Source organism: Rattus norvegicus, chromosome 9 (assembly GCF_036323735.1).
Source record: "Rattus norvegicus strain BN/NHsdMcwi chromosome 9, GRCr8, whole genome shotgun sequence".
Taxonomy (NCBI): Eukaryota; Metazoa; Chordata; class Mammalia; order Rodentia; family Muridae; genus Rattus; species Rattus norvegicus.
In genome coordinates, this window is record NC_086027.1 from 87,673,708 (window position 1) to 87,699,367 (window position 25,660).

The following is a 25,660-nucleotide window of genomic DNA, read 5'->3' on the forward strand; positions in this document are numbered from 1 at the left end:
CAGTTACCAGATTCTTTTAGGCTAACCAGGTGTGGCCATAACTAGCGGCAGGAAGGACACAGAGACAAGTTATCTTCCCTTCCCTTCCCTTTCCTTTTTCCTTTCCTTTCCTTTCCTTTCCTTTCCTTTCCTTTCCTTTCCTTTCCTTTCCTTTCCTTTCCTTTAATAAGTTATAAGAAGCATTTTCCGGTTGGCATTTGATTCCAGTTTGGTCTCCGTGTCATCGTGCCTGCCCATGGTCTTTCACACTGGGCTTTAACTACTCCATTTCTCATCAGGTGGTTTTTGCCACCCACATCTCTTCAGCTGCCACGCCTTGGTGCAGGATATCCACTTCACCCCCGAACACCCTTGGCAACAACAGCTATTTCCCTCAAGACTAGGTAGTGAATCAGAAAGTTTGACTTAAATCACACTCTATCTCTGGGCTCTATCATGGGCTATGGGCTGTGTCACTTTGACTTCATTCCAAGACCAATTCTGGTTCTAGAAGCATGCAGAACACCCTACACTTTGTTTTTTGGAATTCTGTACTTGCTTACCGCTTTCTAATGACTTGTGGTCATGGCCAAAGGCAAGGTTACTCTGTGATAAATTATTTTGAAGGTAGGAAGAGATAGGGCCAAGGCAGAAGGTGGAAATGTTGCTGAAGGGTTGCCCTGAATAGGACCATTAGGTTGAAATGAGTCAGAAGGAGATATTGCCATTGCAGACATTACCCCCCTCTTTGCCTGTCTGTCTGCCTGTCTGTCTACCTGCCTGCCTGCCTACCCACCTGCCTGTCTGTCTGCCTCTGCTTCCTGACTACCTTGATATGAGATGTCTTCTCCTGTTCTTTCTCTGACTTTCTCTTTCTGTATCTCTGTCTCTAACTCTGTTTCTCTGTGTCCATCTCTGTTTCCTGTTTTCTGTCTCTGTTTCTTTGTCTTTGTCTCCCTCTTTACCTCTCTGCCTCTCTCTGTCTTCTGGCTGCCTTAGTGTGAGCTCCCCTGCACTGCCCTCTTTAAAATCGAAGGAGTGAAATCTCTGAAGCTAAGTACGGACACTCCCCACCCTTGAGTTGTTTTGTCTCAGACCTGAAAAGCTAGAACAGAAAACTGACATGTGACAGTTAATCTCGACTGTGAACTGGGTAGGATCAAGTTCCCTCTGTGTGTCTGTGAGGCTGTTTTCAGAAACAGAAGGTGGAAAGAACTTTGTGGATATGGTGGTCCTACTGAGGAGGTTGGGGCCCAGATGAAATAAAAGGAGAAAATAGAAGAAGCCCACCAGGGCAGGAGTGCTTGCTCTCTCCTTTTGCGCCTTATATTGGGAGAACAATGTTTTTCTAGTTCCTTCTATAGCCTTGATGACCTGACTTGGCACAGTAATGGGATAAACAACTGTAGATGAAAACTTCTAATGGAGCTCAAACTATCATTCCTCACTTTGAAACATTCTTTTTAAGTGTTTGTTATAATGACAAAGACCTCAACACACACAGAAAATTGAAAAGCAGTTTGACTGAATTTGTATTGTTCTTTAGCCCTTGGAAATGCCTTTCCTGAAGAATCTGGAAAAGTTCAGAGACATATACTAGGGAATGAGGACTGGTTCTTGCAGGAGTTCAAGAAAGGGAATGCCGGTAAGAATAAGAACTGAAGCGTGTTCTTCTTACAGGGTAACAAGAGTGCTCTGGGGGATTTGACTGAAGACCAGTGTGAGAGCCTGGCAAGGGATTTGTCTACATTTTGTTTGTGTCCTGAGACTTTACTGGAGTCCAGTTTTAAGGGTGATAGACAAATCAGTCTGCTAGAGGAACTTTCAAGACACTGCAGCATTCAGGCTATGCCGTGGTTGTTGCTAGCTGTTTTAAGATACAATTAGAGTGAAACATCAGGAGCACAAAATAGAGCAGAAACCAACATGTGACCTGGGCAGAAAAATCTTGGTAAAGCTGGGGCAAAGAGTGCTCTGCATGTGGTCAAAAGGAAAGATGCTCTGAGAGCAGCCCAGAAGACGTGGGACTCCGTACACCGAAAGTTCCAGCCGTAAGACCATCAACTCATTTAAAAGACTTTCACAAGAGAAGAGAGGGCATCGTGAGAGCATCCCGTTTATTCCGGACCACCTAAGGTTGTTTGATAGGATTCATTTCACAACATTTGGCCACACAGACATTTAGAAGCCACTGCAGCCATGATCCAAGCTGGCAGCAGACGTAGATGAAACCACGTCATGCCAATTTTTTTTTTTTAAGATGGCTAACTTTTTTTTTTTTATTAACTTGAGTATTTCTTATTTACATTTCGAGTGTTATTCCCTTTCCCGGTTTCCGGGCCAACATCCCCCTAACCCCTTCCACTCCCCTTCTTTATGGGTGTTCCCCTCCCCACCCTCCCCCCATTGCCGCTCTCCCCCCAACAATCACATTCACTGGGGGTTCAGTCTTAGCAGGACCCAGGGCTTCCCCTTACACTGGTGCTCTTACTAGGATATTCATTGCTACCTATGAGGTCAGAGTCCAGGGTCAGTCCATGTATAGTCTTTAGGTAGTGGCTTAGTCCCTGGAAGCTCTGGTTGCTTGGCATTGTTGTACATATGGGGTCTCGAGCCCCTTCAAGCTCTTCCAGTTCTTTCTCTGATTCCTTCAACGGGGGTCCTGTTCTCAGTTCAGTCATGCCAATTTTTACAGATATGCAAAATGTCAAAACTATAGGGTGCTAGAGGGTAGATTTCAAAGGAAAGTCAGAGAAGCCAGGAATTGAGTAGCCTGAGGTCATTTCTAGTTCTGAAAACCACAGACTGAACAGTTATATTTGGGAACATGTATGTATGTATGTATGTATGTATGTATGTATGTATGTATGTATATATGTATTAATGTATGTATGTATATATGTATGTATTTATTAATGTATGTATATATATGCATATACATGCATGTAAGAACAGTCAATGAAAAAGGAGGCCATAGATTTGAAAATGAGCAAGGAAGAGCATGTGGGAAAGTTTGGAGGTAGGAAGGGAAATGGAGAAATGATGTAATTTTATTTTAATCAAAATTAGAAGAAATAAAAAAAAGATTTTTGATGGGGACCCCATATCAGCTTCCATTTAAATTCTGCATTGACTTTCAATCCTTGTCTCTACTTGAACAGTTTTTATAACTCCTTCTCAACTCTGAATAACAACAACAACAACACAGCATTTTTTTTCCTGAATTCACTACTTATCAATGTGTCTCGATTTAAAAAAAATTAGGAGTTAGAATAAAGAAAGAGTAAAGTGGGTGATGCAGAAGAGATTAATTTTGCTACTTTACCCTCAAGAGAGAAAAACCATCAAGGACCTTGAAACGATCTCCTGACCTTATGGGAGGGAACTGATGTCTGATTGATGGAAGAAGTAGGTCAGCCTGCCCTGAGGTGCTCTGTTATGCTACGGTAGAGAATTGTCTCAGAGAACCAACTGGCTCAGTCATTTGGAGAAGCGCCAGAGAATCCCTTGGCAAATACAAAAGCTTCTTTATTAGCCCAGCATCTTGGCTCTCTCACGCAGAACATCGACACTATGCTATGGGAGATATAGAAGAATAAGAGTTTTCTCCCAATACTTAATGCTTATATACAAGGGGAGAGCTAGGTTTTGATCAGGACGTTGTTGAGATTTTCCCCTCTGTTCCTGGGCATTTTCAGATCTATCTGGGACGTTTTCAAATGCAGGTTTATGCTCCATCTAGGAGCCTGTCTTCCCACTAATACTTCCAATAGTAATTACCTAGTAAACTCCAATCACAATAGTCCATGTGCACTTACTGACAAATCTCTTCCCTATTTCAAGTTGATTTTTAGACACAACATTGATACCTTTAAAGTACTCTGCAACTTATAAAGTGATTACATATTCTCACTTTTCGAATGGATGCATAGTTCTAAAAATCTTGATGGTTTCTTCAAGCCCTTTCATTCTATCTCCAAGAAATGGTGCTTACTTACTCAGAGGACCAGCATGAATGTTCCGATGGGTGGTACGGGCTGCAGATACCTTTCCCTGTCATGGGTGGAGACTTCTCACCTCAAAGGCTTAGTAGTTTTCCTTTACTTTTGGGTATTGATTACAGAGGCTGCTGCGGGCATTGACCAGAAGATAAGAGTCTATGAAAATGCTGTCAATTATAAATTGCAAACTACTGAAGAGACTACATGAACTCATCTAGAATAGCAACTCTCTGGAAATAATCTTGGGTTGGGGGTCTAGAAACTGGTCCTGAGGTAGCCCCTGACTTGCTGAATGAATGGGTGTATCCTTCTTGTGTTTCCATTTCTTAGTGACATGAAGGTACTGAACTAGACCAGTATTTCATAATATGGTCTTCAGAGCCCAGAGGTTTAGAAGAGGAAGCCTAGGTGATGTGATAGAGGAAAAGGAATTGGTTAGAGGGATTTTTATATCCCCACTCTGTCTCAGTTATGACATCATTGAATTTGTTTTGCTTTGATTATCTGGGTCCTATGTGAGCTCTCTAGAAGCACAACTTTTCATACTGAACATTGTTTGTAAAGCAGTGGACTCCATACTCATTAGATACCCATTCACAAAAAAGTAGATCTCTATAGTTCTCATGTAGCCCCTTTGCAAATTAACCACACTTAATGTTTTTCAGTATACACATTAATATTTTATTTAACATTCACAAATTTCATGTAGTACATTTGGATCAAACACATCCCACATTCTCTCCTTTCTAATTCTCCCCCTATGCCCCAACACTTTACTCTTCCCTCCAAATGTATACACCCCTCTGTCTCTGTCCTTGTCTCTTTCTCTCTAATACCCACCAAGTCTATTTAGTGCTGTCATCCACCAGAGTATGAGTGGCCTTTCAGGTCACACATTCCTAAAAAACACTGGCACACCCTCCCCTGGCAGCCATCAATTGCTAATAGCTCCTCCAATAGGGGAGGGATTCCATAAGCCCTTCCACATCTATACACAGACTTTGGATGGCTGGATTTTGTACAAGTCTTAAGTATTTAGTCCAAGCTACTCTGAGTTCATGTGTGCAACGGAACTGTCATGTCTAGTGAATTCTGCTTTGTGATAGACCTCTAATGTTTCACCATCATTTTTCCCTCTTTCCTGATGACCCTGATTCTTAGGGGAGGGGTTGTAATTCAGAGTCCCATTTAGAGATAAGCACTCCGAAGTCTTTTATTCTCTGTACCTTAGTTCTGGTTCTTTTAGTTAATTCCCATTTACTGTGAAAAAAGCATCTCTAATGAGATGCTCTAATCTGTGAGTATAAAGACAAGAACTTAGGGTACAGTTTATTACTATGTCTATTTAGCATAGCAATTGTACTGGGTTCTCCCAAAGTCTATGACTTAGCCAGCTGTGGGTTTTGGCCCAAATTATGATACCAGGCATGACGCCATGTTGACCTTAGTCATAGCCATCACAGAATAATGTCCAAGGAAGAAGATGCATCCTGAGACTTACAGAGGTGTTTTACCCATCCAACCTAGTGCTTCTCACTATAGAGTTTGTCCTGAGCACCACAGAGCAACGTGCCCAAGATAGGATAGCTGCTATTGTTATTCCCAGGAAAAGACTTGGATCCTAGCTTCCTCTTCTGCACCATGAAGTAGCTAGACCTCATAGATTGCCTCTAGTGTATATATTTTGGTAGTTTGAATTTCATTTCTTATGTTATAGAAACTATTGAAATGAGCATTTTGGGGTGTGTGTGTGTGTGTGTGTGTGTGTGTGTGTGTGTGTGTGTGAGATCAAGGTTTATTTTATGCGAAAGATAGAAAAAAACTAGCCAGAGAAATCGGGGTAAAGGTTTCTCAACAAGGATGGCCATGTTTTCAAATATTTAAATGTAAAATGTGTGTCAGTTAATCACGACCTCAATGCCAAGACCGAGAGACCTAAAGCAGATGGTTAAACAGCATAGAGTTTTCATCCCAGTCTCCCCATGCACTTTTCAAATAAAGACGAGTTGAAGCTGGACTGTATAAGAATAATGATTTGGTATTCAATTTTGGATTAAGATGTTTTAAGAATGAATTCCCTTAAGCCCTACAACTTTTGCGTCAATTACATTTTATAAGTACCAAGACAGGATGGTGAGATGAGTCAGTGGGCAAAGGTGCTTGTCACCAAACTTGATGATCTGAGTTTGATTCCCAGCACCCACAGAATAGAGATATTAGAGAGTGTTTATGCTTTTGATCCAAGTGAAGACAGGAGGGATGGACTGAGGATGGTAGCTCGGTGGAAAAGTTCATGGGTTTGATCCTTAACAGAACAATCAAAAGTAGAACAGAGAGAAGAGACTTGCAATGCACAGTGGTTGGCAGACCAGAGTCTCTCAGCCACTCTGTCTAAGTGGGAAGAAACTTGGTTTCCCCTCTGGGACAGATGCCCCCTTGAGCTGCAGGATGACAGCTTGTTTTATTCTTTCACTTATTTTATTCACGCCTCTCTCCCCCTTGAGTTCCATTATCCTTTGGGTTTCTTGAGGACGAATTTTAACCTTGAAATGCTCTCAGCCTCTTTATGTTGAGTGCCATCAAGGTGAGCAGTCATGATACTGGGGTTACCTGGACTTGACTCTAGGCTTTGCCATCTAGTGACTTTATGAACTCTGGCTCTCCATGTCTCCGACCTCTCAACTGCAGGATGGATCATTGCAAGGATTAAACAAACTGCCTCATGGAGAGGTCTTGGCTGATCATAGCAACTCCTCATTCACCTGTCAGTCTGTCTGTTTCTCTATCCATCTCTCTACTGACTTACCCACCTGTTTATTTTGCCTTCTTTCTCTGTGCATCTCTCTCTACATATAAACAATATCACATCAAAAGAGAGAAGGAGGCAGTGAGAGAGGGTGTCTGGTTCTTTTAGAGTAATTGTCTTATTTCCTTCAGGGACATATTTTAAATTGTTTAATGTATGTGTTACTTCTAACACGCAGAGCCATACATCCATATTTATTTTAACACCTGTATAGTATTCCATGTGTTCTTTCTTTGTCCTTCTGTCTTCTGCTCTCATACCATTTTCTCTTCTTGTGGGCTTTGCCTTCCACATGATTATCTGGAGTCTGGATGTGAGCATGGTAGGGGGTGTTGGCTATTCATTTAGGTCTGTGAAGGCACATGTAGGCAACTGTTTAATTTACTTCTTCCCGAGGCCCTGTTCTTGTCTGTAGATAGAAGGGCGGAGTGGGATGATCTCTAAGAAGATCTCTTTTCAGTCGAACTTGAGCTCCAGATAGGCCTTCATTCTCCACGACCAGTCACCCCATTATAGTATCAGCCAACTACAGAAAATCTGCCCTGGATCACTGGTCTCTGAGGTGCCTCCTTCCCCCAACACTGAGTCCAGCTACATGATGTCCTTCTTTGGGTGCCCTCTGAAAGAGTGAAGCAATTCTACTGTTCTCTCTGAGAATTCCCAGGACTTATGTCTTTGTCCCTGAGAATGAATCCCCAAATCAGAGAACTGGATCCTATCCAAACCTCAAACCCATCCCACTCAGCCCTAGTCTTTGAACTCAGTTTTTCCTTCTTGCCTCCCTTTTCCCTAGTGTCTAGTTACCAAGTCAAGACGATGGTCTCTTTTTGGCTGTGAGTACATTTAAGAAGAGTTTTGGTGGGAGTGAGCATAGGACGGAGCCAACTGCAGATACTTGTTGGCTTGCTGTGTTGAGGAGAGAGGAAAATACTCTGTTAGTCACTAGGGTGGAGCTAGTGATCGTAGTGGAAAGGATATATGGATGCAGCTTTAGGGTGTTATAAGCTTTTGCTGACAGTTGTAGCCATCTTGTAAGGAAGCTGTTCAGAAAAGTGTTAGAATACTGAGAAATTGGATAAATCATTGTTCATATAAGATAGGCTCTGGGTGGGTTCTGAGAGGAAAACTAACATAAAGAAGATGTTGTTCTTATAGCTGGGAGCTTATTGCATGATACCCGCCATGTTACACTTCACAAACTATCTCTTGATATCTTCAGAAATGTAAGCTGGCTTATAGTGAAACACTTTGCAGAACAGAGAGGGCCAACATATCCTTAGGCCGAAGGGGAAAGTATGATTTTTTTTTTTTTTAGGATGGCACAAGGCCTTGTTTCTTGTAGTAGGCCTTGGAGGCAGAACGGGAAGAAAGTAGAAAGTGGGAGGAGTTGTGGAGGGGGTGAATGGACTGTATGAGGACAGTTTGGGAACCCAGCAAACAGCAGCTTAGGGCACAGGTCTCCTTCAGAGCTGGCTGCGCGATGTGGGCTGAATTCTAGCAGCATGTTGCATGGAACACAGACCTAAAGCAAACATCCCATTTCTTTCTTTCTTTTTTTTTTTTTTCGGAGCTGGGGACCGAACCCAGGGCCTTGCGCTTCCTAGGCAAGCGCTCTACCACTGAGCTAAATCCCCAACCCTCCATTTCTTTTTTAAAGGAGATATTCTTCCAACTTCCCTTTTTACAAAGGCTATATAGACTTTAATGTTTCCTCTGACCTTCTTCCTTTTCTTCCCACATGTGCTGGAGAATCCCATTTCCCTATTCAGCTTCAAGATCTGTGTAAGGATGCATGCTTAGAGCCCTGTGCTCTACCACCTAGCTCAACCTGGAGAGGAATACTTCATTCTGATTGGATGAGTGGTTGGGTGAATAAGCTCTTGCAGCATCGGATACAATTACTCTTCTTACTCAAGGCTGGGGAACATGCTGGAATGGAATAGAAGCAGGGGCTGAGCCCATGATGGTACTGTGAGCAGCTCGAGGTGGAGTGCAAAAGGTCAGTGCTCTTCACTGATTTTCCCAGCAGCCTCATCTCTCCCAGTCACTTTCCTGAGAGTTTGGCCATGACTTGGGGATGAATGAGGAACATGTGTGACTCAGGACTTTAGATTCTGGCCCCTACTTTTGCCTTCCCAAGGTCTCCCCATTCCCTCTAAGCTTACAGAATGCAGGACACATTGACCTTTGTCTGCGTCTGGCCACCCTCCACGTAGATAGGAGATACCCTCATCTGAATATACTTGTTATTTTCCAGGACGTAGAGAAGTGGCTTGGAGGTAGGAAGCAGTCTTTATGTCCTAAAAAATGATGTCAAGAAGGAAGGTACACTCTGACCTGGGTTGGTGTGTTCCCACAATTACACCCACAATTACACAATTACACAGTTCGTGCACCTTCTTCTCATTGATGCTACTAGGATCCCTTCCCAAGAACAGGCTTCTCATCTCTCAGCATTTTCTTGTCTATTCCTTGCTGATCTGGGTCATACTTCTTGCCTAAGATTGAAAAGCCGAAGTGCCTCAGCCCTCCCTATCCCGGAATGACCTGGGCCATTCCTGCCAGCCATCTCATCTGTCCATGCACTCTATGTTGTTCTCTAACATGTTTTTGGGAAGGAGTAGTTAAGGATATATGGCTATGATGACTCAGTTAGCTAACAGAGTTGGTTGGGTGTCCAGCCACCACTCCCACATTGAACTAGAGTCGTAACTGTCTCCAGCTTCTCCTTTGAAATCTCCTCTGATGTGTTGATCTATGTCCCATACCTGAAAACAGGCAGTCCTTCCCAGCTTCTGCAGGCTCTGCTGCTTCCCTTTATTTGAACTGGGTTCACATTATTTGGTCTCTGTCCCAATGACAATAAAGGTGGGCCACTCCTATTCTGCATGAACAGGTAGCCTCAGAGCATGCCTCACGCTCTCTTTTGTCCCAAGTCTGTTCTAGCTCCATGGATTACATGCCTACCACCCCATTACATCTCTATTTCACACCTCAGTGAAACGGTAAGTTTAGCGTAGTCTGGTCTTCAAGGTGGGAGTACTGGTTCTTTTAGAATCTCCTGGACCTTGGGTAACATTCTCTTATTGCTGTTTGTGGTTCTTAGCTTGTGGAAGCTGGTGACTGCTTTCATTTATGGCTTCCTCCCACCACTAATGGTGAAGCCTTTAGTAAAACAAACAAATAGCTGTGCAGGGCAAGTGGAGGGAGGGGCCAAACGACTGGGAGCTGGCCTGCTTGAAATGGCTTTACACTTCTTATTCAGACTCTTCACTAAGAAAAGATGGGGAAGAGTGTAGGGTAGCTGGCTATAAAGTCTGTAGAAATGTGACTGGGAACTGAATACAGCATTTTTGTCATCTTTCCCCAGTCACTTTTCTGAGAGTTTGGCAGTGACTCCGGTATGGATGACGAAAGCATGTGACTCAGGGATTTGGCTCCAGGCCCCTACATTTACCTTCCTAAGGTCTTTCTCTCCTCCCTAGGCTTAAAAGTTGCCTTTCCTCATCTCTGGGCAGTCACCTTCTGTGAGGATAGGAGGTGTTCTGATCCAAACACACCTGCCATTTTACAGAGCACAGGGGAGGAATGATTGGCAGGTAAAAAGTGGTCTTCTGTGTCCCAATGATGACAGCAGAGAAGGAAGGTGCCTGACTGTTTAAGTGAAGTGGAAAGCCACACAGAGGGGGTCATTAGGAATCTCTGGAAGTTCCTTTGACAGCACACACTTTGGATGGCTTAAAATTGCTTGTAACTTCAGATCCAGGGGATCCAATTCTTTCTTCTGACCTTAGGAGGCAACACTCATCCATAGCTTTAGGGGGCACCCATCTATTCACCTGGAAATACAAATAAGTAAAATAAATCTTTAGAAAGGGCAAAACGGAGAGGAGGGGATTCTTTTTGTCCAGACACTGGTTCACATTGGACATCTTCCTCCACTTGCTCTTTTCCTGCTCTCTGGGCTTCCTTTGTACCACTGTGTACATAGATTGTTGGTTTTTTTTTTTTTTTTGTCTTTCTTCATGATGAATATATAGAAAACAGGGAAGTATAGTGGGAGGCCCCAGTCCTTGGGGGTTATAGTGAACCAGACATGGAACCCAGCCTTTGTTCAACGTGCTTCTAGCCCTGGCTATGTTTCTGGCTGGTTGGTGGCCTGTGGCAGCATAGGCCTAAGGATCATCTTACTATTTCTCTGTAGCAGCAACACCCTCAAAGCTAGTTATGTGACTCTCGAAAAGTCCTTAACACCTTTCTGACTCCCCTTCTCCATTCATTAAATGGAAAACATAGTAGTTGTTTACCTCTCAATATTTAGAGGAATGGGATGATGATTACAGTGACAATAGTGACAGCTATTTATTGGGGAGGTCACTACATGCCTGGCAGCTAAGCAGAGGGAGCAGAACAGGCTGGAGTTCCTTTAAAGACTCATTCCCAAAGCATTGCCATTACCTTGTCTTTACGGCTATTTCCTGGAAGACCTTTGTCCTAATTCTTCTTTTATTATTGTGATAAAATATCCTGACATGAAATAACTTAGGGGAGAAGGGAGTTTATTGTAGTTTACGATTTCAAGTTCTAGTCCATCATTGTGGGAAAATCAAGAAAGGAACTTAAAACAGTTGCATATCCATATTTAAGAGCAGAGAGAAATGAATATATATACACATACCTGTGTGTGTATGTATGAATATATATATATATATATATATATATATATATATATATATATATGTTTGTGCTTAGCTTGATTTCACCCCACTCACAGTTCAGGGCCTCCAGCCTAGAGCATAGTACCCCTCACAGTCGACTGGGGTTTCCCATACCAATTAACTTAAGACAATCCTTCAATGGCAGGACCACAGGTAAACCCAATAGACACATCCCCTCATTGAGACTCTCTTTCCAGGTGAGTCTAGGTTGTGTCAAAGTGATAATTAAAGCCAGCTTAATCCTGTTTGCAAGGCTGTCTTGGTTAACTTGACTCCCATCTTGCTCAGTGAGAAAAGCTATGCCCCCAGGGGTGTTTGCTGAATACAACTAAAGGCAATTGATTAACTTTGTGGTTGTCTGAGACAATGGTTAGTTTTGGGGGCAAGCAATAGGTTTACAAAAAAAAAAAAGAAAAAAGAAAAAGAAAGGACAAAGAAAGAGAAAAAAAGAAAAACAGCTTAAAAGAGAGAACTAAAGAATGGAACATTTACATAGACTTTGAAAACTTTTTGACATGTTGCTGGGGATCTAGAAAGCCTCACAATGCATGAGGATGTGCGAGTGCTTAAGGAAGACACAGGTCCTGAGCTTGAGCACAAGCTGGGAATGAAGGTCAGTGCAGAGCTGTGGCACTTGTCTGTAAAACATGAAATACAATCCTCATACTGCCATGCTCATGGGTAGTTCCCTAGGGAAAGGAAATGGATGGGAGGCCCCCTGCTCCACCTGTCCTTCTGGCTTCTGCTTGAGCAGCAGCAGCAGCAGCAGCAGCAGCAGCAGCAGCAGCAGCAGCAGCAGCAGCAGCAGCAGCAGCAGGGAACCTTCCTGGAAACAGAAAGCAGGATGTCACCAGATATTGAACTCTTTGCCACTTTTTATCCTGGACTTCCCGCATCCAGAAGTGCAAAATGAATTCCTGTTCTTTAGAGATTACGGTCTGTGGAATTTTGCCATCAATGTAGGAACAGACAGTGTATCTAAACTAAAATAAGGTTCTAATAGTGATGATAGATTTTTTTGAGGTAGTTGAATGTAGATGACATTTTGCAAAGTGAAAGAAGCCAGTCATGAAGAAGAACCCCAAAGTTACAAGTGTGACTTTCAAGACTTATTTTTTATGCGTATGTGTGTATGTGTTTGCAGTGCCTGTGGAGGCCAAAAGAGGGCGCCGATTCCCGGGAGAGGGAGTTCAAGGTGGCTGTGAGTGACCTGATGGGAACCAAACTCAGATTTTCTGCAATAGTAGCAACTGCTCTTAACTGCTAAACGATCTTCCCAGCCCCAAGTTTCTTTTAACTTATTTTTTTAAATTATGTGTGTGTTCAAGTGCCTGATACAGGTGTGTGCACGTAAGTGCAGGAACCCTCAGAGGCCATAAGAGGGCACTGGATACCACAGGGCTGGAGTCACAGGTGTTTGTGAGCTACCTAACATGGGTGCTGGGTATAGAACTCTGGGCTTTTGGGCCATCAGAAAGCCGTCTTTACTGATGAGGCATCTTACCAAGCCCCCATTTCTGTGAAATGTCAAGAACGAATAAACCCAAAGCAGAAAGCAGAGTGGAGGATGCTGCCAGAGGCTGTGTAAAGCAGGTTGTCCGTAAGTGTTAAGGATTATGCTGGGTCAATTTGGCATGATGAAAATACTCCAGAGTTAGTAACGATGCTGACATAATATTATGAATCAATTAGAAACTATTACTTTATGTCATTTATAATGGGAAGCTTAATCATGTAAAGACTGGATGTCAATTTAGAATGCGAAGTCTATCAAGCATATGGTGTTGATAAGGACTCATGTACTAGCTAATGAGGAATACTTAGCAGGCACTGGACCATGTGCAAAGTACGCATGCAGCATTCCATGAAACTCTGACAGTTTCAATCAAGACACCGGTTACACAATTGACATCACATTGTCAAGTACATTGCTCAGTGCTGGCGAGTGGTGGAGGATAAAAGGGGTCCAGGCATTGGTATGGGAGCCTGTCCTATTCCTCATCACCATGGGATGCTATGCTTTACCCACGCCTGGCCTAGGGCAATCCTCATTAAAGAAACAGGTTCAATTTACTCTCTCACTTCTAAAAAAATGCTTTTTTCCCCCTTTGGATAGTCTTCTGTGTACCTCGCTGGCCTTGAACTCATATGTAGCTCAGAATGACCTTGGGTTTCTGATCCACCAGTTTCCAATTTCTGAGGTTAGGGTTTATAGTTGTGTGCAAGCCTGACATATGCTTTTTTAAAATACACACACACACACACACACACACACACACACACACACACACACAGATAGATAGATACAGACAGACACAGATGCACACAGGCAGACATACAGAAACATACTCAGGCACACATAGAAACACAGACACAAACACAGAAAAAACACACAGATACACACAGACACTCAGACACACACACAGACACAGAAACACTCTCTCTCTCTCTCTCTCTCTCTCTCTCTCCCTCCTTTCCCAGAGAGTTTCTTTAAACATCCAGGCTTCCTGTTAGTCATATAGGCTGAGCTTGGGGGCTTCCATACTAGGCTATCACTAATGCTCGAGGAATTCCCTGTGACCCTGCTCTGGGAACACACAGACCTATAGCACACACTTAATAGTGTGACCCATTGTCTTTCCAAGAGGAAGCCATAATTGATTCTTCAGCCATGAAGCTAGGATCTGACAAAGCTCCAGGCTTGTGTTCTGTGACATTTGTATTTTTTGCTTTTGCCTTATTTTCCTTCTGTCTCCACTGTGTTGATCTGACCATTTAAGTTTGTTGGCTCTCTATTGGCTTAGGTCTTAAGACAAATATACTTTTAAAAAGTGAATCTGTCAATCAGTGGATGAACAGGTATAGCTCAAACAAATATAGCTGTCATGCACAATGAGGCACGGTACAAGGAGTTAGGTGGGTTTGGGTAGAATTTGGAGAATATTAACCCTGAGATACTTAGCCCTGAGTTTACCTGACTAATGACTGATGACAGCATTTCCTGTATCCTCAGGAGATCCTGTCACACTGTGGTGCATTCATCTCTGCTCACCCTCTCACTGCCTGCTCTACACCAGCGTCTCAGATATCATTTTCTTGCATGTGTGCTGTGGAGGGTGATTTCTTGAGGTCAGAATGTGTTTACTTTCTAGCATGGCCCTGGCTATTGGCCGTAACTTTCTAGTATCCCTGCCCCCCTTTCTCCTCGAATATGTGATGTTTCACAATTATTTCCTTGCCTGAAGATCCACCTTTGGCATGAGCAGGTCCCAGGGTGACCTGACAGGTCAAGACAGACTGAATGATTCTGCATGGTGAGTTTCCTGGAGGAGGATTCCATTCTTTCTGACAGCTAGGATGATTGGAAAATACATGTGTGGAGAGATAGAGACTCTTCAGACTATCGGTATAGTTCAGTGACTCAGAACTTGCTTAATATGTATGTTTGCATGTATGTGTATGTGTGCATGTGTGTATGTGTGCATTTGTGCACATGAATGTATGTGTGTATTTGTGTATATGTGCATACTCGTGTGTGCATGTATATGTATGTATGTATATATGCATGTCTGTGTTATTGTGTGTATGTATATGTGTGCACATATGTATATGCATGTGTGCACATAAATGTATGTGTACATTTGTGTGTATGCATATGTCTATGTGTGTGTGTGCATGTGTATATCTTTTTCTTTCATCTCTCTCTCTCTCTCTCTTTCTCGTGTGTGTATTTGTGTGTGTGTATATCTTCAAATAAGAATTAAAAAAAAACAGCATTTTTTTCATGGCCTGCTTGCCTTGGGCTGGCCCATGTGTTGAGTCTCAGCTGTCTCTAGAGTCACTGGATGGAGAAAGGTGATGGGAACTGGCTGTAACAGGAAGCAGATTCCTGAAGAAAGGGAGATCCCCACTTCCTGCTAGCCATAGTTTAGTCTGTTTTGCAGAAGCCCAGCACAAGTTGTGCAAAGCTCTTAAATCCACTGAGTCCCTTCTCAGAGCAAGACACTGTTGGAAAATTCAAGAATTAGAGCCAAATTGATCTTGGTTTTGATTTGGTTCCTGTTCAATTGTCTGAGACCTAGAAGGTTTTAAGGAGTCTTTTAAAAGCTTCAAAACACTTAAAAAAAAAAAACCAAAACACAAAAAAACAGTCAGCTTTGTTCTCAGCTGGAATCCTTGAAGCTCTTCATCAGTATCCTTCCTCTCTCTCTCCAGCCTGACCTCTTCGTTAACTGGGACCAGAGGAAGTGACTAGCAACTGTGGAGCACTGTGTGTCCCAGAAAGGGAGTATATGTCTGGTAGCCTTTCAGTAGGAGGTGGGACATCTGATCCCAGTTCCATGGCTTCCATAGCTTCCTGCTATGTGACCCCGACATGTGACCCTTTAGGTTTCATGGTTCGATAAGCATATAACATGCTCATTGTCTTCATCAGCCTCTTGTAAAAATCAGCTAAGAAGCTAAGAGAAGAGCTTCTAGCACGTTCTTCTTGCTATTTAGCTAACAAGCAATTCTTCAGCTCACTGTGGCCGGGTGCCGCTGTAGGTGTTGGGAATGAAACAGCAATAGTTTTCTGTTCTCAAGTTTAAATTTAAATCAGCTAATGCATGGGGCTTCCACGAAGGATCTTTTCATGTCCTCCTTCACTGTTTCTGATGGCGAGAGGAGATACATGCTATGTGCTTGGTACCAGTCCAAGCTGTGATGCACGTGATGGCTAGGATGACGAAGTAGGGTCTGCAGAGCGTCCCCTCACAGCAGCCTTGGCTTTGAGTCCCACCACTCCTCAGGCTTGTCCTCTAGAGTCATCACTTCCTCGTCCTGTGATGAAATCTGGGGCAGATCCTATAACTTTTCTAGTCACTCTTGTCGGGATCGAGAGGATGACTCAATGATTTAAGAGCACTAGTTGCTCTTCCTGAAGACTGACTGGATTCCCAGCACCTGTTGGTACTATGGGGCGTGGAGACAGGAGGATTGCTGAAGCTTACTTGATCTGATGGGGTGGGAATTTGCAGTGCTTCAGCTGTTTTGGGGTTGTTTACCCACACTCAGGTAAGTAACCCTGTGCTCTACAAGAAAGGCCAATGAACTCCTTAGTCTCACCAAGCTGACTCCGATGCAGTTCTGTTTTAGTCTGTCATTGTTGCCTACCTGGGGATAATGGTTGTTTGTTCATGCCTTCCTATTGAGAGTTAATTCAATCCTGTCTTATAGCTATAAGATTTGTTTTATTTATTTTTAAATGTGTGTGTGTGTGTGTGTGTGTGTGTGTGTGTGTGTGTGTATGCTGAAGTGCATTTGTGTGCTTGTGGGCATGCGAACATAAGTGCAAGTATAAAAGGTTGGAGGAAGTGTTAGATTCCTTGCAGCTAGCTGCAGTAGAGGGGCAGTTGTGAGTCTTCTGATGCAGGTTCTGGGAACTGAACCTGGTTCTTCTTCGAGAACAGTCAGTTCTCTTAACTACTGAGCCATTTTTCCAGCCCCTCCTTAAAAGGTTTTCATGGGGCTTAAATAGGAGAACATTTAAGAAGTGCTTAGAGCAATTCCTGGTACATTGTAGGCATTAACCAAGTATTTGTTAAGTAAATGCCAGGCAAAGTTTAAACATTAGTAAATGTGAGCTAGTAACAGCTTTAAACTGTCATGAGTTGTGGGTTCTTTCCTCCTACCCATCTCTGGATGATGTCTAAGATGCCCAGGTCATAGCATCATTCTCCTGAGCATAGCTGTTGTTAGAGGGAGGGCCTGGAGGTCATACTACATACCCGGCAGATACCCAGTCCTGTCCCTGCCTTATTCCAAGTGCTAGGAATGTTGAGAGCCATGCATCTGGGGAGGGTGACTAAGCGATGACCCACCTCTAGAATTCCCAGATAAAGCTTCTCAGAAAGAGCTTCTGGAAGAGCAGAAGCAGTGGTGGGCACAGGGGATTCTGTTCTGCAGAACTCTGTCAGATCTACAGCCCAGCCTGCTCAGGAGTGGGAGAGCCTGGTGGAGGATGGGACAGTGCTGAGGATCTTGGCACAATTTACGATCCTTTTATTGGCATGCCTGCCTCTTGACATGCTTGCGGGTGGCTAAAAGGAAAACAGAGAAATTATGCAATGGAGCCGGTCACGTAGCATGGGCGAGAAAGAGCTGGGTCAGATCTCTGCCCTCTGTGCTGATGTTTAATCCGATGAGATCCATGGCTCTGCTGTTATCCCAGCATGGACTTTGTTTAGTAACAGGAGCTGTTAACATAATTTCAGAGATGTGTGGCCAGGGACTCTTGGGTCATTTGGTGAAAATGACGTCACTAGGAAATGAAAGTACTCAAATACTCAAAGCTCTAGAGAAAGTGTGTGTCAGGATGAGTCAGGGGGGGAGAGAAAAGAGAGAAAACAACACACCACGTGAAAACACGAAGACCACAGATAAGCTGTGTATGTAGGCTAAAGGGAAACTGTTGTCCTTGGGGGTCACATGGATATAGGACAAAGGGATTACTGTTTCACCGATTTCTTTCGAGAATATTCTAAGGAGATATATCTTCTAATGCTGAGAATAGCATGAACTTCAGAAAAAAAATTGTAACGGAATACTTATGTCTGAGTATTTAGGCATACAAGACCCCAGAGACTAAATACCATGGTCTCATTTTCTACCCTCTCTGAATTACTTTTTTGTTTTCTCTTCAGTGAGAAGGAGGAGAGTAGAGGCAAGCAGGCTTTGGTGTTCCACAGGCCTGGGTTCAAACCTTGATTCTACAGGAAGAGATAGTTCAGTTGGTAAGTGCCTGCCCCTCAAGCACTAGGGCGTGAGTTTGATTCTCAGCCTTCACGTAAAATGCAGGATGCTGGGAAACACATCTGGAACGTCAAAGCTGGAGAGGTTGAGACAGGAAAGTCTCTGGACCTCACTGGTGAGCCACACTACCTCAATCAATTAGGTCAAGGTTCACGGACAAACCTTAGAAGGGCACACAACATGGCTCTCTGGTTGTCACATGCATAAGCACACATGTGCATTCATATACACATATAGACAGGTGCACACACATATACACATACACACTCTTATGCACATTCATGTATTCATGTAGACACACACACACATGTATACATGCACAGTAGTGATTTTATCACTAACAACATGGCCTTGGGAAACTTACCTAGTCTTTGGCTTTTCGATGTCTTTTTAAATGGAATGGTTATAATATTTCACAGGATTGTGAGTTTGGTACAGAATAGACACCCACCCAGGTACTTTTTTTAAAAACAGGGTCTTACCATGTAGTTCTAGCTGGCCTGGAACTCACTATGTAGCCCAGGCTGGCCTTGAGCTTACAGAGACTCTGCCTCTCCTTTCTGAGTACTGGAGATTAATCCAGCTAAATAGCAACTGGAGAGTATCTTACGCTCATTTAAAATGCCAATTTAAAGTGGTTTAATCAGAACTGCTAGGATAAACAGTTGAGAAATAGACCTGGCCATATATATATGGCTAGTCAATTATTTTTTGAAGATTTTTTCCTAAATTTTAAATTTATGTCCATTTTTCTATGTCTGTGTGTCAGTGACCATAGAGTCCAGGAGAAGATGTCAGATCCTTTGGAGTTGAAGTCACAGGTGACTCTGAGCTGCCTGCCATGAGTGCTGGAGAGGGCTGAAGCAGTCTTTTCCACAAATGTTGCTCGGACGACTGCACTTTCACGGATTAAAAAGGTAAAACCTTGGACTGAGGAGATGGCTTAATGGCTAAAGTACTTTCTGTGAAAGCATGAAGACCTGAATTTGGGTGCCTGGTACCGATGTACAAAGCACAGATAGTGCTTGGGAGACAGATGGACAGATCCCAGGGGCTCGATGCCCAGCCGGCCTGGCCGAAACAGCAAACTTGATCCACTGAGAGACCCTGTCTCAAAAAATAAGGTGGAGAGTCAGTGAACAAGACATTTCAATGTCAACTGCTGGCCTCCATGTGCACACACACACACACACACACACACAAACACACACACACACAAACACACACACACAAACACACACACACACACACACACACACACATCCTTTGATTCACAACCAAACAGAACACATTCCAGCAGGTCACTCAGTTCTCTCTTTATTAACACCATTTCTCACAGCCAGGCTTCTTAGAGTCTTGCTGTGAAGAAGGCCTGGGGGAGATAGGAGACAGGAGTTTGCAAGCTCTCAAATCTTAAGTTTCATTCCTAGGATAAAGGGATATTAGAAAGGAGAGACCACTGCAGAAAGTCTAGAAAAAGGTATCTGTACACCAGGAAGCTCCCAGAAGCCTTAGGTAATCCGGAGGACACCCAACCAGGACAGCAAAACACATAAACAGAGCAATGTCTCTGCCTGACAGTGCTCATTGGTTTCCTCCAATGTTTCCTAGAAAGATCTCTGCAGAGTTCAGGGCATCAGAAGTCACAGGGTCACCAGCAGGCAGTCTGCAGTTTCAAGGGTCCCTTTTTTTCCTCTGCGGCTTATGCTAATGCTTGCTCTGACAAATCCTTGGATTTGACTCCCTCTCTGCTTCTGGTTTCTTAGCCCACTGGCCTTTTTTTCTAGATTTGTTCCAGAAGCCAGGACTGTTCTTGGTTTTAGTGCCTTGGGGCGGTAGGCTCAGGCCTGGGATTGATTTTGTTTGACACTCAGCCTCTGCTTGGCTTTCTGACACCTGGCTGTCAGCTCCTGCCTCTTAGACTTGGTGACCTATTTCTCTACCTTCTCTTTCCCAGTTGGCAGCGCCTGGCCATGCCCTGGCGATGACTAATCTATCATAAGGTATGTGGGCCATACCACTATGACAAGTACCAATAGAAGTGCTTCTCATGGTCTATCCTGCTCTAATCTTCCAAATGTGCATGCTCTTGTGGATGGATGTCTGCCAGTGCTTATGTGGTGGGTGGGTGGAAAAGGTGAGGTCTACCATGTTGCCGTAGAGTTTTGAATTGTCAGAGTGGTGAACACAGCTGTACCGGTAAGAGCGAACTTTTCTGGCATGAATGACCTTGGTGTTGGGATCAATGGCAGATGACAGCTGGAGATTTTCGGGGTGAGCATCAGGTGTGTAGTCCAGTGTCATGGATTCCTAGTCCAACTCTTTTCCCAGGATGCCTGTCAGAATCCATGACAGGCGCAAAGCCGGACTCACAACGACAGTGCTTGCGTCTGGACCATACGTGCTGTATACAGTCGGAGGGAAGTTTTCATGCTTCTCCATGGTGTCAGCTCCCTGACAGTAGACCACCAATGATGCTGCCTTTAAAGCTGTCATGCATGCCAGCCCTGCTGCAGCCCCTCCATTGATTGGAGGCTCCTGGAGGTAAAGGGCTCCCTGCCAGTTTCCTTGGATTAGAATGACAGCCCTTTAGAGTAAGCATCCCAGCGAGCAAGTGACTTGGCAACCAAACCCCTGGTGTCTCTTCTGATGTCACACATAGCAGCCTGTTTTGACGTTATGGTGGCTCGCTGAGAGAATACCTGCTTCTCCCAGGATCTGCCTGAGATACATAGAGATGTGTGACAGGCTTGTGTGGGGCTTCAGAGGCACCGTCACGTGTGGTAGAATGGAGCAAAACCTGCTCTCAATAGCTCTCGCCAGCACATTTTCACTTCGTACGGATCACTAGAGAAGCCGAAGATTTTGGTTGTCATACAGAATCATTGTAGCCCAGGCTGACGCTGAACTCGGACTCTCCTTGCTTTGCCTCCCCATTGCTCCATTACTGATGTCCACCAATCCCTGAACAGAGTCTGAAAGATCCCAAACGAGACTATAAAGAATGTATTTCCGAGCTTAGTGTGGAAGGCAAGCAAGAATCTTTGCGTTTTTAAAGGGCTACCCTGCACCAGCCAGCCTTGCATTCTAGGGTAGTTCAGCTGAAACAAACTCAAAACTCATCAAGTTCTTAGCGCTTTACTCAATGACCAAACCTGCCCCTCACTAGCCAACAATTTTACTGCAGCCATATTGGGAAGGTTAAGGGAGGGTTTATCAAATCCGCCCAATTAGTGGAAGAACTGACAACGGAAGCAATTGTTTCTTGACTGTAAATTCTGCCTTTGCTTCCCACTGCCTTTCATTCTAATGGCAGGATGGGATTCCCTGTGAAAATCTAGAGGTAACATATCAATCAGTTACTTCCCACAAGGGAGATGAAACATAAACTCTCCTTGTCAGTGAGAGTGGACTTTGGGGCATCCATTCAAATGCATCGTGTTTTTTTTTTCTTTTTTCTTTTTTTTATCTTTATTAACTTGAGTATTTCTTATTTACATTTCGATTGTTATTCCCCTTCCCAGTTTCCGGGCCAACATCCCCCTAGCCCCTCCCCCTTTCCTTCTATATGGGCTTCCTCTCCCCATTTTTCCCCCATTGCTGCCTGCCCCCCAACAATCCCGTTCACTGGGGGTTCAGTCTTGGCAGGACCAAGGGCTTCCCCTTCCACTGGTGCTCTTACTAGGCTGTTCATTGCTACCTATGAGGTTGGAGCCCAGGGTCAGTCCATGTATAGTCTTTGGGTAGTGTGCAGTGTGTTTTTTTCCCTCCCCTTTTCACACATTGGTTTCCACTACCTTAAGCCTCTTGCTCTGAGCTGGGGCGGTCGGGACAGGGAGCTCCCTCCTCCTTTTCTCTTCACAGCTGCAAAGTTCAGATTGTTGAACTGCAGCGCTTTGAGTCCGCTGCTTGCTCTGCCACAGTCAACCTCTGTTGTAAATTTTCCTCCCGGAACACGTGACGATGCATTTCTTGACTATATATCCCAAGGACAGCAGCGGGGCTGTCAGAGTGCAGAGCCTGACACAGAAGAAAAACGTCCTCAGATTCAGCCGTTTAAGAGTTCCACACTTGGGACAAACTGTCAGCCTTTGGTAAGTGAGCAAGGCTCCTTCTCTTCGGAGACATGGAGGGGGGGGGTAGTTCTATTAATAGAGAAAGTTTTCTTGCCTTTTTTTTTCTTATAAGGAAACTTTGAAAGTTGAGGCTTTTGAAACAAAATGTAAAGTTTGCTTCTGTCCTGCCAGCGAGAGCATGCCTTTCAAATTTTAAGACGTTTCTTTCCCCCATGAATCCTTATATGGTCTATAATGTTTAAAGTATAGAACTAATGCATAGTTATTTTCTGAAGTGTAAATAAAGTGTATAATTTTTCTATATGTCTGTCTGTCTGCCTGTCTGCCTGTCTACCATTGATTTTTCTATCTGGTGAAAGCTTTTCTCACTTTTCCTTCTTTCCCTCCCCTCATTTCTCTTCCTTGCTCCAAGTTCTCTGAGTTAACTACTTGGCAAGACGCTTTACATCCCACTGTTCCTTTCACTCCTGTTCTTAATTACCTATTTTTGATCTATGGCAATTTCGCGAGCCATGCGCGTGCCTTCTGCCGGTCCTGTGCATCCAGGTGGAAGGTCTAACTGGTGGCTTTCTCTCCAGATCCCGGCTGGGCGAGCAGCAATTCAATGCTGAGGATGGAGCCTCTGAATAGCACACACCCGAGCGCTGCAGCTTCCAGCAGCCCCCTTGAGTCCCATGTGTCTAGTAACAGCGGTGGTAATGGCAACGAATACTTCTATATTTTGGTCGTTATGTCCTTCTATGGCATTTTCTTGATTGGAATCATGCTGGGCTACATGAAATCCAAGAGGCGGGAGAAGAAGTCCAGCCTCCTGCTGCTGTACAAAGATGAGGAGAGGCTGTGGGGGGAGGCTATGAAGCCGCTACCTATGATGTCCGGCCTGAGGTCAGGGCAGGTGCCCATGATGCTGAACATGCTTCAAGAGAGTGTGGCGCCTGCGCTGTCCTGCACCCTTTGCTCTATGGAAGGGGATAGTGTGAGCTCCGAGTCCTCCTCGCCTGACGTGCACCTCACCATCCAGGAAGAGGGGGCTGATGAGGAGCTTGAGGAGACCTCTGAGACGCCCCTCAATGAAAGCAGCGAAGGGTCTACAGAAAACATCCATCAGAATTCCTAGCATCCCCAGGCCTCTGGAGGTGGCTCCAGAAAGCTACGCTTGACAGAGGAAAGACATTTGCCAAGTGCCTGGTTTCACTTTTGCTCTGCAGCTACTGCATTGAACAGACCCAGGGCCAGACCCAGGGAAGGGAGAGACAAGACTCAGCTGGAGTCCTCGAGGTTCCTGTGGTTTGGGACTCATCACTGAAAAAGTCCCAGAGACAATAACGTGACCATTACTCCGGGGCCTGGGTGTTGGGGTCCCGGTTCAGCATCTGGCTGAATAATGTGTTGTTTTTTCACTGGAGGCCCTGGGTAACTTCTGCTGCACCGGTCTGTGCCCAGGGCTGACAACTGCCTAGGGCAGGCTGAAGGACTAGTTTTAATTTGCTAATTTTCCTAGAGCTTTGTTCTTCTAGATCTGATTGGCTGTAAGTATCTTTATTATGTGCCTATGGCATTTGGTCACAGACGGTTATATATTTCGTTTGGAGGTGGGAGAAAGCTGCAGGCAGAACCCAGATTGTTTGCACAATGCAAAGAGAGAAGGTAACTCGTATACGTGTCCGAATTAGCCTGGAGTATAAGCTATGACCTCGTTTGAGCTTTTGTCTCACCTGTGAGCTTGAACTCTGACTGTACAGCATTGCAGGTGAGCATGGCTTTCTTTACCAGTAAGCTTCCTCCTAAACAAGCCTGCATTCAGGGTTGTTCATGGTGGTCCTCCTGACCTTTATGGATTGGGTGATGGTGGGGTTACCCAAGTCCATATCATTGACAGTTCTGCTATAGTTCCTTTTCCCAGCCTAGTTTTCTGAGGCTAGAGAGTACCCATGTGGGCCTCAAAATATGGGGTTTTGTCACGTAGCTGAACTCTGGAAGGGCATACTTAGGCAGGATCATAGAGAGCTGGGATTCAAGCACTGTGCTTCCTGGTCCGAGCCCCAATGATCATCTTCTGTGAGGCCCCGGGCATGTCATCGTAAGACTGGTTGCCTTCATGAGGCTCCTGAGGCTGTGCAGCCCCAGGGGGCTGGGAGGACATCTTTAGACTCTGTGCTGTGTGATAAATCCTCCACAGCCTGGTGTGAGGAAGTTCGGAGCAAGTATTTCCCCTTTGGCCGCTTCGTCTGGAGAAAGATGTGTTGACTTAAAGGCACAGTTGGAGGCTCTGGAGATGTGTAACTGGGGAATTCAAGGCTGATCCGAGTCAGCTCTCCTTACTGTAGGTTTCCCAGGATGGGACTGAAGAAGGAGGCAGCATGGTTTCCTCTGCAGCACTCTGTGGATGGACGGATGCTAACACAGTCAGTCCGGGGGCGGGGGGCGGGGGGGAGAGAAATCTGAAGGGAGCTACTCGAGAGCATAGCAGCAGGCTTTTGTGCCCCTCGAAGACCAGAAGGAAGCAGAAAGCTTCCCAAAAGGTCAAGTTTGCCTCTAGCGAGAGCCCTTCTTAATTTTTATTTATCCTAACTCTCCCTGGATCAGAGACAAAGCAATTACTAATGTCTCCGTGAGGGGTTACCAGTACAAGGAGCTGGTTTTTCAATCAGTTTTGACACAGAGATAGAGAGGTAGTTTATGTTGGAGGCGGAAAGGGGCCCTCTGTTCACTTTAAGATTCAGAGTGTGGATCAACTCCAAAGGGGGCCGTTTAAGTTGAAAGAAGCCAAGTTAAGTTTGGCCTCTTGCCTGGAATCACTTGAATTCTGAAACTTTACTGCGACAGACATGTGCGTTGTCACATTTTCCATTGCTTAATCCTGGTTTGGTGCAAGTCTGTCTGCGCCTCTTACAAAGTGATGTATATACTTCCTTCCAACACGTCGAGTTGTAGACAATTGTCTGTTGTATTTAATGGTTTGTAATTTTCACATTTTTTTAATTTAAATAAACACATTTTCGCTGAGAAGTCACATTTCTTTGATCCTTCAACATTTATACAACATTTTCTAGTCTCTAGGCTGTTGAAAGCCATCAGCATATCTCCTCATGTCCAGGGTCAGACTTCTGCAAAGGCACATTTCTTTTGCTATAGGGTGAGTGTGTAGTATCTTTTCCATCCTTTGATCCACTTTGTAGGGATTGGAAAACAAGCTAAGGATGGTCTTACATCATCTTCTGCAAACGCCCGGGAGCTTTGGACTTGAATGTGAGTGGCTTGGCGGGTGCCACTAAGATGTCTCTCCAA

At 44.4% G+C, this 25,660-nt stretch overlaps 1 protein-coding gene across 2 annotated transcripts; it reads left to right on the forward strand.

Moving 5' to 3' along the window:
- The first annotated feature begins 556 nt into the window (after positions 1-556).
- On the forward strand, positions 557-25,381 carry Kcne4 (potassium voltage-gated channel subfamily E regulatory subunit 4). Of its 2 annotated transcripts, XM_039083975.2 has the most exons (8): positions 557-606; positions 1,526-1,624; positions 18,188-18,277; positions 19,066-19,213; positions 20,254-20,299; positions 20,628-20,840; positions 22,161-22,390; positions 22,951-25,381. In XM_039083975.2, exon 8 carries the CDS (start codon positions 22,977-22,979, stop codon positions 23,487-23,489), a length of 513 nt encoding a protein of 170 aa, XP_038939903.1. In that variant the 5' UTR covers positions 557-606; positions 1,526-1,624; positions 18,188-18,277; positions 19,066-19,213; positions 20,254-20,299; positions 20,628-20,840; positions 22,161-22,390; positions 22,951-22,976; the 3' UTR covers positions 23,490-25,381. The 2 variants fall into 2 exon arrangements, with proteins under 2 accessions (XP_038939903.1, NP_997691.1); NM_212526.1 differs by lacking the exons at positions 557-606; positions 1,526-1,624; positions 18,188-18,277; ... (1 more) ...; positions 20,254-20,299; positions 20,628-20,840 and having other exon boundaries at positions 22,341-22,390; positions 22,951-23,529.
- The last annotated feature ends 279 nt before the right edge of the window (positions 25,382-25,660 follow it).